Source organism: Mastomys coucha, unplaced genomic scaffold, assembly GCF_008632895.1.
Source record: "Mastomys coucha isolate ucsf_1 unplaced genomic scaffold, UCSF_Mcou_1 pScaffold3, whole genome shotgun sequence".
Lineage (NCBI taxonomy): Eukaryota > Metazoa > Chordata > Mammalia > Rodentia > Muridae > Mastomys > Mastomys coucha.
The window spans coordinates 18970429-18984210 of record NW_022196909.1 but is presented as its reverse complement, the minus strand read 5'-3'; the positions used below and the strand labels follow the sequence as shown (position 1 = coordinate 18984210).

The 13782-nt window shown below is 43.5% G+C and overlaps 1 protein-coding gene across 1 annotated transcript in view; it reads left to right on the top strand.

Annotated features, from left to right (window-relative positions):
- The first annotated feature begins 1924 nt into the window (after nt 1-1924).
- The window catches only part of Slc35f1 (solute carrier family 35 member F1), a 436233-nt gene continuing 424375 nt past the window's right edge, over nt 1925-13782 (top strand). The window contains exon 1 of the mRNA XM_031348352.1: nt 1925-2639. Within this exon, the coding sequence (XP_031204212.1) occupies nt 2467-2639 (173 nt within the window). The 5' untranslated portion in view covers nt 1925-2466. The remainder of the gene's footprint in view (nt 2640-13782) is intronic.

The window sequence follows — 13782 nt, the reverse complement described above, 5'->3', positions numbered from 1 at the left end:
GGGCCACCAGCCAACAGGTAGCACACCCACAATGGGTCAGGCCCTCCCGCATTAACTACTAATTAAGAAAATACTCTACAGGCTTGCATGCCCAATGTTATGGGGGTATTTTCTTAACTGAAGGTCCCTCCCCTTGGATAACTTGTGTGTTGAGTTGACATAAACTAACCAGACTAGCCCATATCTTATTTCCTCATCTTTGTTTTCTCCCTTCTTGACTCACTGGAGATTTAGAACATTTACACACACACACACACACACACACACACACACACACACACACATATATATATATATATATATATATATATATATATATATATGTATGCAGGCTCAGAAGTGCAGTCACAGGATTGAGTAGCGATATACCAAAAACATTCAAAAGGAATCTAGCCAAACATGAGGAAGAGGGCACTGAAGCAGTCAGCCATTTAAGGAAGAGACACTTGAAATGACAGTAAATGCTCTTTTAATAGAGATATTCTTACTGGGATTTGCTGCCAGGTCCGGCTGAAGTGAATTTTACTCCTGTCTGCTATATTTGGTCATTCCCCAAGGGCAAATTCATTGCAATCTATTGGAATTTTAATGTTCACAAGGTTACAAACCTTGTTCTTGTTTGTAGTAATTCTTCTACCTGTCCTGAAAATCTGGGGTGAATATTCTAGAATGAAAAGTCACCAAGAAAGGCATGAGGTGGCGTTCTAATTATAAAATGGAAAATGTTCCAAGCGGGGTGGAATTTTGTAGAAAGGGGCCCGAGGAACAGTTCAGGTAGAAACTGGGTTTGATAGGTACTTAAATATAGACAGGAGAAGTTTTATACATGTCTATCTATCCAATGTTTTTGTTAATGACACGAACCCCTAACGTGATGAAAGGGGCTGGCTTCTTTTTATCCCACCCGCTGTCCTTTTCTCCCCCTTTCCCCTCTTTTGAGAATACACAGTCTACTTTTCAATGTTATTTGTCCCCAAACATCCTAAACAGTAGTTTTTACTTGCTAGACTCTACAGCATTTGGATTCAGTGGCAGTATCAATGTGCTTTTGTGTGAACAAATATTCCTGTTAAATTTACTGAATGGGATCAATTCCCTATTCTGCACTCAAGTGGACAAAACTTAAATGCATATCATTCTCAGGGCAAGATCCTTGCCCAGGCAATCTAGATTAAGGAGCATTTTAAAAAATTCCCAGAGTCAATTACTGTTTGAAAGGCAGATCAGTAGGTATAAGAGATGCCTGGGATAAGGCCCGTTGGGAAGAGAGTGGACTATGATTTCAGGAGCTGACAAAGTTATTTGTTTGACAGCTGGAGGACCTTGAAGGAGCCATCAGGCCTTCTTGACGGACAGTTTACTTCATTTAACTCTTACAATGCCCATGGGAGACTCAGGAGTATCCTTGTCCTAGAATTTAAGAAACTTTCTAGGACCTCTATGTTATTTTCAGAAATGCCTTTAGAGTTCGCTGGCTTTCCTTTCTTCATGCTCTGTCGCCTAAACGGAGCTGTTCTGGGGTGACTTGGTTTGCTTTTCCCAATTCCCAGAATGCATTTTTGGTGAGAAACGGTGTCTCTTCCCTCTTCCTCCGGGTCCATTCTAGATGGGCATAGTTGTGATATTTAGGGTGCTCAATTTGAAACCTGGACTCCCAAACTGTCTCTGGGTTGTGCCGCTGTCCCAGGCTCGTGGTGCTGGATTCTGCAGAACCTCTGCAGAAGCAAAAGGAACACTCCTCAGTTTCACAGTGAGGAAATATCCACGACTGCGCTTAAAAGACAAAAAAGTACTCACCCACCAGTCACAGGCGTCCTAGACCTGGCGCCTCTTTGGATGCCAGGAGGAGGGTTGGGGACACCAAGGCACCTCCGGAGCGCCCTCTGGCGGGAGCAGAGCGCGCATCCCACCCCCGCCCCCCTCTGTTGGCGCGGCGCCCCCGCCCGGCGCTCCAGGTTCACTCTTGGTTTCTCACTCCGTGAGACACAGACGGCAGCTTTCTAACCGAACCCCAGCGCCAGCTGAAGCGGCGCCACCGCAACTGCCACCGCCAGGACAAGCCCAAGCACTGGGAGGGAAGACGAAACCCGGCAGCCCCGTTCCTCTTTCTGCACGCTCCTCGCAGAGGACGCGGCAGCTCCGGGTCCCCGCCGACCCCCTTTGCAGCCACTTGGCGGGGTGTGCCAGGACTTGGGTCGCAGCTCGAGAAGAGCCCGGGCGGGAGGTGGCAGCGGCCACCCGGAGCGAGGGTGTGCAGCCGGGACTGGGTAGCAACCCGAGAGCACTGCGCTTGGGAGGAGGCGGCCGGAGCCCGCCGGTGTCTCCCGCTTCGTCGCTTCGCAACCGGCACCGCCTCCCCGGGCCGGGGCCGCTCGGCCAGGTCCTCTGCGTGTTCCCCGGGCCCGGAGCCCGCGCACTATGTGTGGGGCAGCCTTCTGATAGCCATCCACCTCCGCCTCCGCCGCGATGATCCCTCCCGAGCCTCCGCAGCCCCAGCTGCAGCCACCACCGCCACCGGCCCCGCCGAACCATGTGGTGACCACCATCGAGAACCTGCCAGCTGAGGGCAGCGGTGGCGTGAGCCTGTCTGCCTCCTCCCGGGCTAGCATGCGCCAGAGGATCCGCAAAGTGCTGAACAGGTGAGCACAGGCTCCCAGTGGGGACACCAGGGACATGCACTGCAGGCGCCCAGCCCGAGGTCCCCTTTCTCCCTATCCGACGTGTCCCTGAGGTCCTTTGGGACTGGGTCCTGGCCAGGGGAGAGAGCCCAGGGGCAAGCTTTCTCTGCACTCTCAGAGAGGCCGCGACAGCTTTGTCCTGACGCTGGGAACCCCCAGTGGTCGGGCTGCAGGCAGGTCCGGAGAGCGAGTTGGAGAAAGGCGGGGTTGTTCTACCTGCAGATGCCCTGTGTGTGTCCATGTTCACGCCTCGCATCCTCGTGTTGTATCACTTCCCCTTTGCACTCTTATCCCAGAGCTTTGAGCTCTGGGGACACCCTCCTACCCCCCCTCCACCCCAACATGGCTTGGGCGGAGGCGGGAAGGCCCCGGGCTGTGATGATGGCGTGGAAGTCGCCAACCTCACGCTGTCTTTTCGCTCCGCCCTGGTGGCACTGATTCCCCCTCCCCAGGGGCATAAGGTGAGGATACCTCCACCCCCACCCCCAGACTGAAGGGGAAACACTTTTGCCTGACATTCCGGTTGCTGCGCAGACTCTTGATGGCTTTAGAGTAAGGAAAAGAGGCTAGAGGCCTGGACCAGACCTGAACAAAGTGCAAAATATTGCGCGAAGGGTGTGTGAAAATCAGGTGCCTAGTTAGCACTCTTCAGACTGCCCTGGCCTCTGTGCTGGAATCTATCCAGTGGGTTATTAAGGACAGACATATTTTAGGACGAGGGTCCTGTTGACAAGAAAGTAGAATCTCCTGTAGTAGTACCCTCATTCAGCTCTGATGTGAAAGGGACTTTTGCTACTTAACTAACTTAAATGATTGACAAGCTGATAGACAAAATCCACACAGCCAGTTGTGCGAGTGTGTGCTTTTAGGGCTTCTGTAGGGTAACCCTTCCGATGGTAATATTCATACAGGTTTCTGTGTGGTACCGTTGTCTGGTAACAGAGATTCCTGATCACTCACATGCATCTGTTTGGGTCATAAAGCTCTGCCGAGAGCACAAATATATGTAAAGAAATAACTTGAAAATTTTTTATTTGGAGGAAATGGTTGCATACAGTTCAAAAATTGCTTGTTAAAATTTAAAGATTAACAAAAACTTATTTATAGGCATTTTTGTCTAGTACCAAGCAAGAATTTCACTCTTCAGTGAGACATGAGTTGGCAATAGAAAGTCCATTTTTTTTACCTTGTTATTCGTAGCTTTGGCTAACACATCCCCAAATATCTCATTTAAAAGACGATTTTAAAACGATGAAAAGCAGATGAAATAGGGAAGATAGTATGTGCGTACCCCGTGAATACTTGCCATTTTAAAACCGCCAATATTTTAAACAGAATAAGTCTTAGTTATTAAAGTATTATTTTTCTCATCAAAGTAGAAAACACCGATGCTATCGTTCATTTGTTAATTTTGAGGTTGTAGTGGTCGTCCTGCATATACAATAATTCCTAATGCCAGAATGATTAGCTTACCGAGGTAGGATCGAAGGGACTTGGGCAGCTGACACTCCTTTGCCTCTACCTAGCCATAGGGCTTGCAGCAGAGACATTTATCTTCTCTGGTCTTAGGCTTTTCATTTGTAGAATGTGTTTAGTGACACCTATACGAACGCTCTATCATATTGGATTTTAAGAATTAGATAAAACCGAAAAAAAAAAAACCCACTGTGAAAAATGGAAAGTTGTAAACATCTTTAATTCAGCCCAGTTTTGTTGTCCAAGTCAAGTTCAAGAGCCACACAGGTAAAGAGAGTGAACATTATGTTTTATTGAGCCTTATGTTTAGCCCTCTGTGGCTGGAGTGGCGTGATTTTCTATGTACAGAGGAGGAACTGAGACTTAGGTCTGGTTAATGATGTTTTTACCTCAAAAATATGGAATGGGAACCTAGGATTATAACATTTAGACTTAAACAAAACACAATTCTTGTTTGTCTCTCAAACTCTCCAAAAATCATTTTATATTCTGATAACTTTCCTCATCCCTGAAGAGGTAAGGACGCATTATTCTTTTGAGGAAGGGTGTCTTTAAGGAGACTAAGAAGAATTTGAAAGCACTTTAAAAATCTTGTTTTCAGAATACATTTGGCTTTTGTGCCAGTACTGTTTCAACAAGACTGGTAGCAACTCCAGATTGACCAGGCGCCTTCTTACGGGTCAAGTGTGATTGGTGGCAGTTGGCAGTACTTAGGTGTTGCTCAGCTTGTGGAACCAACATAGGATGTAGTGGCTATGAAGTCAACTCACTGGGGGCTAATAATAAGCATATTCGTTTATTTAGTAACAACTCAAGATCTCATGGTTTCTTTTCCCTTCTCTCTCCCTGATGCTCCTGCTCCCTTCACCCATGTTACCTTATTGGCACCATGTTGTCAGCTCTTCCTTCTCATCTACCCCGACATGAAGCAACCTCACTCCTCAAAGAGGTCCATTCCAAATCCACAAGCCAATGTAAAGAAAAAGACAAACCTATCTAACATTTGACATTCGTACGCGCCACTGGCAGAATTCTGTCACTGTGAGAGAGGCCTCTTTGTTTCCTGACTCGGGGGAGCTCTAACCATCTCTTTGGGAATATTGCTGAGAGGCAGGCTGTGGAAATGGGGTGGAGACATTCAAACTGTAGATAGACAAGCCTAATAAACTGCCTGTTCTTGGTCAGAGTTACCTGTCAACCAGAGAAGGGGATGGAAACACATCCGTTGTCTGTCTATACCTTGTCCACTCAGGGACAGTTAAAGAGAGTTACAATACTAATTGATACTTAACTAATGGTAGTGTGAATTAAACCAGAATGAGGACAGTGCATGAACATCCATCTTGCAGAATTGTGAATCAGTTTCTTTCCTTAGTGGAGCACCATCTATTGACTTTAAACATGCACAGAGCTAGATGCTTGCATTTTATATATGAGGGTTAGGGCATCCCACTGATGGTCTAGTTGTCATCTTCTTCTGAATAGCAATTAGAATATCACACTATACAAGACTTTAGTGAAAGAGGAGATGTTGGATCATTTTTTTTTTCTTTTTAAGCAGTTAATAGCATGTGTCGTCTTCTTCTTCTATTCAAATTATTTTGGAGACAGGGCGCAAGAAATAGAAGATGTCTTAAATCCTGGAGTAATGACAACCTCTTTATTTTAAAGATGCAAAATTATGCATTGATGTAGATAGACAAAGAAACACGATGAACTGTTTTTCACCTACTTTTTGTTTTTATAGAACAATAGCATTTGTTATCCTGCCACAGACAAACAAGATACAAAAACAACAGCGATAAAAAAAGACACTTCAAGGACAACAGTTGGGAACCCTTTCACAGAGACTGCTGACCAAGTAGTTTTCTTTGAAACACACAGGAATAAGGAAATAGCTATATAGTAAAGTACTGACAAGTTTCTTCTGAAATGAATGCTTAATAAAATATCCCTTTGAATGAGTGCATTGTACATGCAAACTTTTATAGACCTTTTCCCACTTTAACATCATGAATTCCTAGTTTTGGGTACATTTTCTTCTCAGTAAAACAATTCCTGGCCTGTGTGGGATAATAAAGCTATCCATAAGTTTTGAGTCTTGTATATAGAGGTGTTTAGCTATTAGATGAAAGTAGTGTCTTGGACTGTCTTAGTTTTGGTTTTAGTGCTGTGAACAGATACTATGATCAAGGCAACTCTTATAAGGACCACATGTAACTGGGGTTGGCATTCAGTCTATTATCATAGAAGTGGGAGCATGACAGTGTCCAGGCAGGCATGGTGCAGGAGGAGCTAAGAGCTCTACATCTTCATCTGAATGCCACTAGAAGACTGGCTCCCATGTGGTTAGGAGGAGGGCCTCATTTTCCACCCTCACAGTGACACACTTCCTCCAACAAGGCCATGTCTACTCCAACAAGGCCACACCTCCTAATAGTGCCATTCCCTGGGTCAAGCATATTCAAACCACCACATGGATCATTCATTCATTTGGGACTGGTTTTCAACTTAGATTTATTTTATAGTTTTCAAGCTTTGGATGCTCTTGAAAATTGTAAACTGAAGAAGATTAGGGCAGAAGAATTCAGGAAAATTGGTAGTGATCCTGCATGAAATACATGCTGAAACTGGGTAGTTATGATGTGAGATGGGTCAATATGGATGCACAATATTTCTGTGTCACTTACAAGGTAGACAGAACAATTCTTAACTCATGGAGTGATTGCCTAGAAATAAGCTCTTTGCCTAAACATTGGATGGAGTAGACCCAGCCGCTGAAGACATAGTATAATATAGACAATCCTTCTAATGAAGTTAGAAGTTAAAAGACTGATGATGATGTTCTACTTCAAGCTGCTTCTTTTAACAGATATCAAAAAAAAAAAAAAATGAGGAAGCTCAGCTTATAATGAGGAAATTAGACACAAAATATCCCAAAAGGTACTGGGTGGCTAAAAGCAAGCATTTTTAGGATCAGTGGTAAATACAGGTATCTTAGTTTTAGGTAAAAGGACAAATTAACTTTTAAAATGACCATCTAGGACTTTTATATTTATGCACTGTGCTTGGGCAAATGTTCATTAAAGGAATATTTGGTTTACCTTGGTAAGTATAATGCATTACACCTGAGTAATTAATGTCTAATCAGATAGACATGCATCTCCATAACTTCTTTTGACCTTTTACTTTGTCAAAATCTGTTAGCTCCATAGGGCCATCCAAATAGATGCCCATTCCCACAATTCACTGCTGCAGTGAATAGATGGTACAAGCAATTGAACTATTAAATATATATGTATATATTAACACATATATGATGTTCAATGCTGAGATAGTTTGCTTTCTGTTGCTATGATAAACCACTTTGATCAAAACCAGCTTATCTGAAGAAAGGATTTATTCAGCTTACCCTTCCAGGTCACAATCCATCGTTAAGAGAAGTTGTGATAGAGACTTAAGCAGGATCTGGGACAGAAACCATGGGAGAACTCTGTTTACTGGCTCGTTTTCTGTCTTAAGCTCAGTTAGATGTCTTATATAGCCTGGAGCACCTACATAGAGCTGGTATTATCCACAGCTGGGTCCTCCTGCATCAGTTAGCCATCAAGGCAATGCCCCACAGAGGTGCTCATGGGCCAGTCTGGTCTAGGCACCGATCAGATGAAGCTGACAATAAAGACCAACCAGGACAAATAAGCGATTCACTTTAAACTTCTTGCTAGACATTTTAGACTTGCACAGGAGCTACTTGAATGTTAAGAAAATTTAAAGGAAATATCAGGAAGGAGAGTAAAACTAAATATGCTTTAAAATATTTTCTTTTTTCTTTTTCTTTCTTTTTTTTTTTTCCAAGACAGGGTTTCTCTGTATAGCCCTGGCTGTCCTGGAACTCAGTCTGTAGACCAGGCTGACCTCGAACTCAGAAATCCACTTGCCTCTGCCTCCCAAGTGCTGGGATTAGAGGCGTGTGCCACCAACACCCGTCTAAAATATTTTCTTATGAAAACGCTCCATCTTATCAGTGAACACATGGGTGTAATTTATTTTTATACTATTATTTAATATTTAGAAGGTTTTTTTCTGTCAAATTTAAGTCCTAAATTTTCTCTCAAAAGTATTTACCAGTAAATGATTATGCAAAATGCCTTAAATACTATTTTGCAGGTTCTGACATCATAATTCCTACCATGTTCCACTTTAAACAGATTAATTAGGTAGACCTACTTCAACAGGATAAACAATCTTTTTTTATGGTTGTTATTATTTTTGTTTTTTTTCACTTATTTATTTGTTCATATGAGGGTGAGGAAATGGACATGCTATGGTGCATGTGTGTTGGTAAGTGGACAACTTTTGGGGAGTCAGTTCTCTCCTTCCAGCGTGGGTGTACCAAGATCAAATTTAGGTTGTCACTTAGCAGCAAGCCCCTTGACCCTCTGATCTTTTTTCCAGACTCTTACTAAATTGAAAACAAACAAACAAAAACAAAAACGAAACATGCTTATTATACCTGGAATTAGTGGCTATAGTTTTCTATCATTCACTCGTGCTTCTGGAAAAACACATAGTATTCTATATGTTGATTAAGTCACTGCCCCTCATTCATTGATTCATTTATGCTATCTGTATCTCCTTTAATGAGTATTTATTTGGTCTCACTGTAAAATGGACTTTGATAGAAGTCAGTGGTGGTGATAGATGACAGTTAAAAATGAAAATAAGAGACAAACATACATCACTTCTCAAGAATAGATTTTAAATATATTTAGTTATTTTTAAAATTGTTATGTGTATGTGTGGTAGTTTTAATAGGTGTAGCCCCCATAGACTCCTGTGCTTGAATGCTTGGCTCATGGGGAATGGCACTATTAGGAGGTGTGGCTTTGTTAGAGGAGATGTGGCCCTGTTGGAATAGGTGTGGCTTTGTTGGAGAAAATATGCCACTGTGGTAGTGGGCTTTGAAGTCTCATATGTTAAAGCCATGTCCAGTGTGGCATACAATCTCTCCCTGCTGCCTTCAGGTCAAGATGCAGAACTCTCAGCTCCCTCTCCAGCACCATGGCTGGATGCTGCATATGTCCATAATGGGCTAAACCTCTGAAACTGTAAGCCAGCCCCAACTGAATGTTTTACTTTATAGGAGTTGCCTTGGTCATGGTGTCTCTTCACAGTAATAAAACCAAACCCTTAGACAGTCTGAGTAGTCTGTTTGCATGTATGTTTTGATGTGTTAGAATAGTGGCTCAAGTCTCGACATAGCACACACTAGGCCCACACAGTTCCACGTGTAAGAGGTTTTATTGGGGGAGAGAGAGATACAAGGTGGTATATATATATATATATATATATATATATATATATATATATATATAGTGACATGGTGGTGACAGGTAAAAGTGAGAGGTGAGCCCAATGGATTCTGGGAATATGGTGGCTGTTGCCTTGGCAACAGGTGTGTGAGGCCTGCTATGTGACGTCATGGGTTTCGGAGGCCCTGATGCCAACATGTATGTGTACCACTTACATTTCCATTGAAGCTGGAAGAGGGTGCTGGAATCCCCTGGAATTGGAGTGTTATGAGCTACCAAGTGGGTGCTGGGAATCAAACCAGGGTCTTTTGAAAGAACAGTAAGTGCTCTTAACCACTGAACAATCTGCCGAGCCCCTCAAAAGTAGATTTTTAAGGCGATCTAACAAAGAGTTCCCTCCAGTTAGTGGTTTTGCCCTTATGGAAAGCTGTTCTGGAAGACCACCCACACAGTCACTTGGAGTGCACATAGCCTCAGGCTGCAAATCTTTCTTCTTTCTGTTTCATTTGGGACTTAAAAATAATAAACAAAGAATGAGAACCAGCCATTAGTGTTCATGTGACTTCAGAGTGTTAGGAGAGGAAAAGCCAGGTTGAATTCCATCCTACTGTTGAGTAAATGGATCAAGGTCATTGCCATCCAATTCAGGACAATAGAGCTTTCCAGCTGGGTGTGGTGGCACACACTTGTAAATCTATCACTGAGGAGATGGATTCAGAGTCCTGAATCTGAGGTTAATCTGGGCTGTACAATGAGTTCTAAGTTATGTAGTTCTTGGCCATGTAGCTACACCTTGTCTAGGACTAACAAATAAACAAGACAACAACAAATAAGCAACCCCCCCCCCCCCCAAGCCCCAAACAACAGCTAGAGTTTTCTGAAAATATTGATGGGTGCACAGTGCATAGGCAACTCTGCTTTGGTGTGGCATATGTTTGTATGTTACAGACAGGAGAGATTTCAGATATGACCAGACCACACAGATCAGTGGGTGGAAAGACTGGATACTTTGGTACATAGCGTGATGTAATTGAATGAGACTATTTGAGTTAAAATCAGCATTCATTTGGACGGTGGCTCCAGTTCTTATATTTTTGTACTACAAAACATATTTTATACCACAGAGCATTATATTATGTGCTTTTCAACGGTTTGCTGTTGCTTTTGTCTAAATGGGGAGAGGCTCTGATGTGGTTGGTCATCTTGCAAAGTGCTTTGTAAGACTACAGAAGAGAAAGATGGTGGCAAGTGAGGTGGGTATTGGCCCTTGGCATTGAAAGATAAGTAGGGGCATCTCTAAGAACAGAGGGAGACAAAGGATGAGTTGTGTGTGGAGGTCAAGGACTGGAGGAAAGGCAGGAATGAAGTTTCCTATGTGAAGACATTATAGGATGAGAAGAATAAAGGGTGTGGGCTAGAATTGCGGGGCAAGGTACAGATATAAAAAGCCTAAGGTGAGAAATTAGTAGGAAGGCATCACTCTATTGATTCTTATTATGTTATTGAATAGAAAAACAGTAGATTCAGAGACATGTTTCAGCTTGATATGCTGGGTAGGATTACTAGGTCAGAGGTCAGGAAAGGGACTGGAATTGGGGGTTAGATAGGAGACTGATGCAGCTATTTAGGGAGAAGGAGATGAGCATATACATGGGGTGGAGGCAGTTGGGATGGAGAGAGAAGTGGGGGACTCTGGACCAGGGTGAGGGAGCTGATAAGGCAGAAAGCAACATGGCTGGAGCTTATTGAATGTTCAATACTTACTTGCTCAAACTTGATTTGAAAAACTATTACAGGGGAGAGATTTGCTCCCTCAGGATGAAAGAGTCTAAGAGGCTCAGTGAGCTAGAGAGGCAATCAGAATACTACCAGCTATGCAGAGCATTGTCTGTAGAATAATGCTGGGCCCGACACTTTGATAAGAACAGAAATTAAGAGAAAACACTCAGAAATACTGCAGTTTGATAAAGCACATCTTGTTTTGCTCTAAAAATTTCAGAAACCATGTCTTGCATTTTTTTTGTGGGTTATTTTGTACCTCATTTTCCTTATAATTAATATTTATTATACTTTACAAATATATTGCCTGCACTGAGTTGAGAACAACTTTAATTTTGCAACAGAAAGTCTGGGAAGGGTAGGTCTCTGCTGCTTGTCTAACTGGGAGTAACAGTGAATCTGGCTTCTAGAAGTACATCTAATCGAGAGTGGAGACATTCTCATATTGGGCTCATCAGACGTGCACCAGTCCTGACCCTGTGAATCTGCACAGATTAGGTGGTTGTGTGGCGTATTATCATTAGATTCTGAAATGTTCCTCAGAGTTGATGTGCTAAAGGTTGGTTCAGTAGCATTTGGGGATAATGGAAGTTGGTAGATGAGTTAATGGGTGGCTTGGAGAATAGTTGAGACTTCTGCCTGAAAGCCTCCCTATAAAGTAGAAGAAAGAGAGGTCTTTGGATGAGCTATTTCCTTTCCCCATTCTCTTTGTTTCCCTCCTGCCATGACGTAGGCAGCCTCCTCTGCCCGGTCCCCCCACCATAATGTACTGCCATGTGATGGTATACCGAAGCTCCTGAAACCACAATCTAAAACACATGTGTTCTTTTTATGTTGTTTAGCTCTACTATATTGTCACAAAGGCAGACATGTAGGTAGTAGGGTAAGCTGTCAATTGATCTAATAAATATCAAGACCTTAGATGATGGCTTGGAGAACAGTGGAGACTCCTGCCTGAAGGCCTCCTTATCCCCATGAAACCATCTGGAAGTGAGGAGTAGAGAGCAGCAGCTCATGGCTGTAGACTGGGCTGTTAAGGGCAGAGTGCCACCTTTCGGGGGATCTTAGAGGGGAAGAGAGAAGGTCTTGGGTTTAAATAGCAGAAGGTGGGTCAGGGTTACATGGAAACCCATGTCTTTGATTATTGATCACTGATCATTGATACCACTTGATCTCAAATTCTGAGAAGCACAGAGTAGGTGCCAGTCAGCCAGTCAGCAAATAATTGCCTCATCAATGAAGAGGCATAATCTGGACACTGGCCATTCTTCAGGGAATAAGGCAGCAAAGGAATCTATTATTGGGGAGGCTAGCTTCTAGTAGGAGAACACAGAAAATAAGTAAGCATATCAGAATAACGCCCAGGAATGCTAATACTAAGTATAGAATTAATGTTGGGTGGCATGACAGAATGGTAATGCAACTTTAACATGGTTGGTCCAAAGAAGTCTCACTCTATTGACATGGACCCATCAGAGTGACCCAAGGAACTAGTCACTGGGGCACAGAAGGAAGACCATCCTAGGTAGCTTTGAAGAAATAAACACGCACAGTGAACTAAAAGGAAGGAAGACTGGAATACAAGGCTAAGGAAAAAGAAAGACTGGAGAAATAGGTAATGCCATTTTCAAATGTGATAGGGAACAAGCAAAAGATTTTAAGCAGAATGGGTGTTGTCAGGTTTGAAAGGGTCATGTAGGCTGTTGTTGGATAGTGGGTTGCAGGGGAGGCCTAGGCCTTGGAGGAAAGGCATGTTGGGAGCTGTACTCGGCAGGAGCCATGGAGATGGGGAAACATGGATAATGTTGGAATGGTTTGCTTCAGGTGGTAGAGCCTTTGGACTGACTGACTGACTTTACAGGGCAGCTGAGGGAAAGGGAATACATAAAAATTCACAGCATTGGGGGCTTAAGCAATTCACTGGGGTTAGTGCCATCTTGACAGCAGAGAAAGACAGGTGGAGGAATACGTTTGTGGATAGGAAACCGGAGTTAACTTCTTCCAAGTTTAAGTTTGAGATGCCTAGCGGGGATGCCAAGTGAAAGCTGAAATTCTGGGCAGAAACGAATGCTTGGAGTTTTGAATTTGCGCGTCCTGGCCAGGTCTGCCTGGGGACAATATGCGTGGAAACTCAGAGAGACGGGGTTCTTAAAAATGATCTAGAGAGCTCACCAGGTTGGAAGACCCAGCCAAGGAGGGAGGAGGAGTCAAAAGTAAGAAGTGGACCAGGGGAGTATAGTATCCTGCTGCTCAGAGAAGGCAACTCCAGAGAGAGGCAGTTGGGCATTCATTGTGATGTGAGTCCTTGAGGAGCCAGCAGAGATGTGACTGATGGTTTGGCAACACAGAAGATCTCAGGGCCTGCGATAGTGCAGGATCAAAAGGCCAGTGCTGTTAGAAAACTTGGGTGAAATGGCTGGGTAGAGGTGACAGAGTAGAACTGTTGAGAAGTTTTGCCTTTAAAAGGAGAGCTACTTAGTTCATATTGTTGTTCGTCCTAAGGGGCTGCAAACCCCTCAGCTCCATTGGTCCTTTCT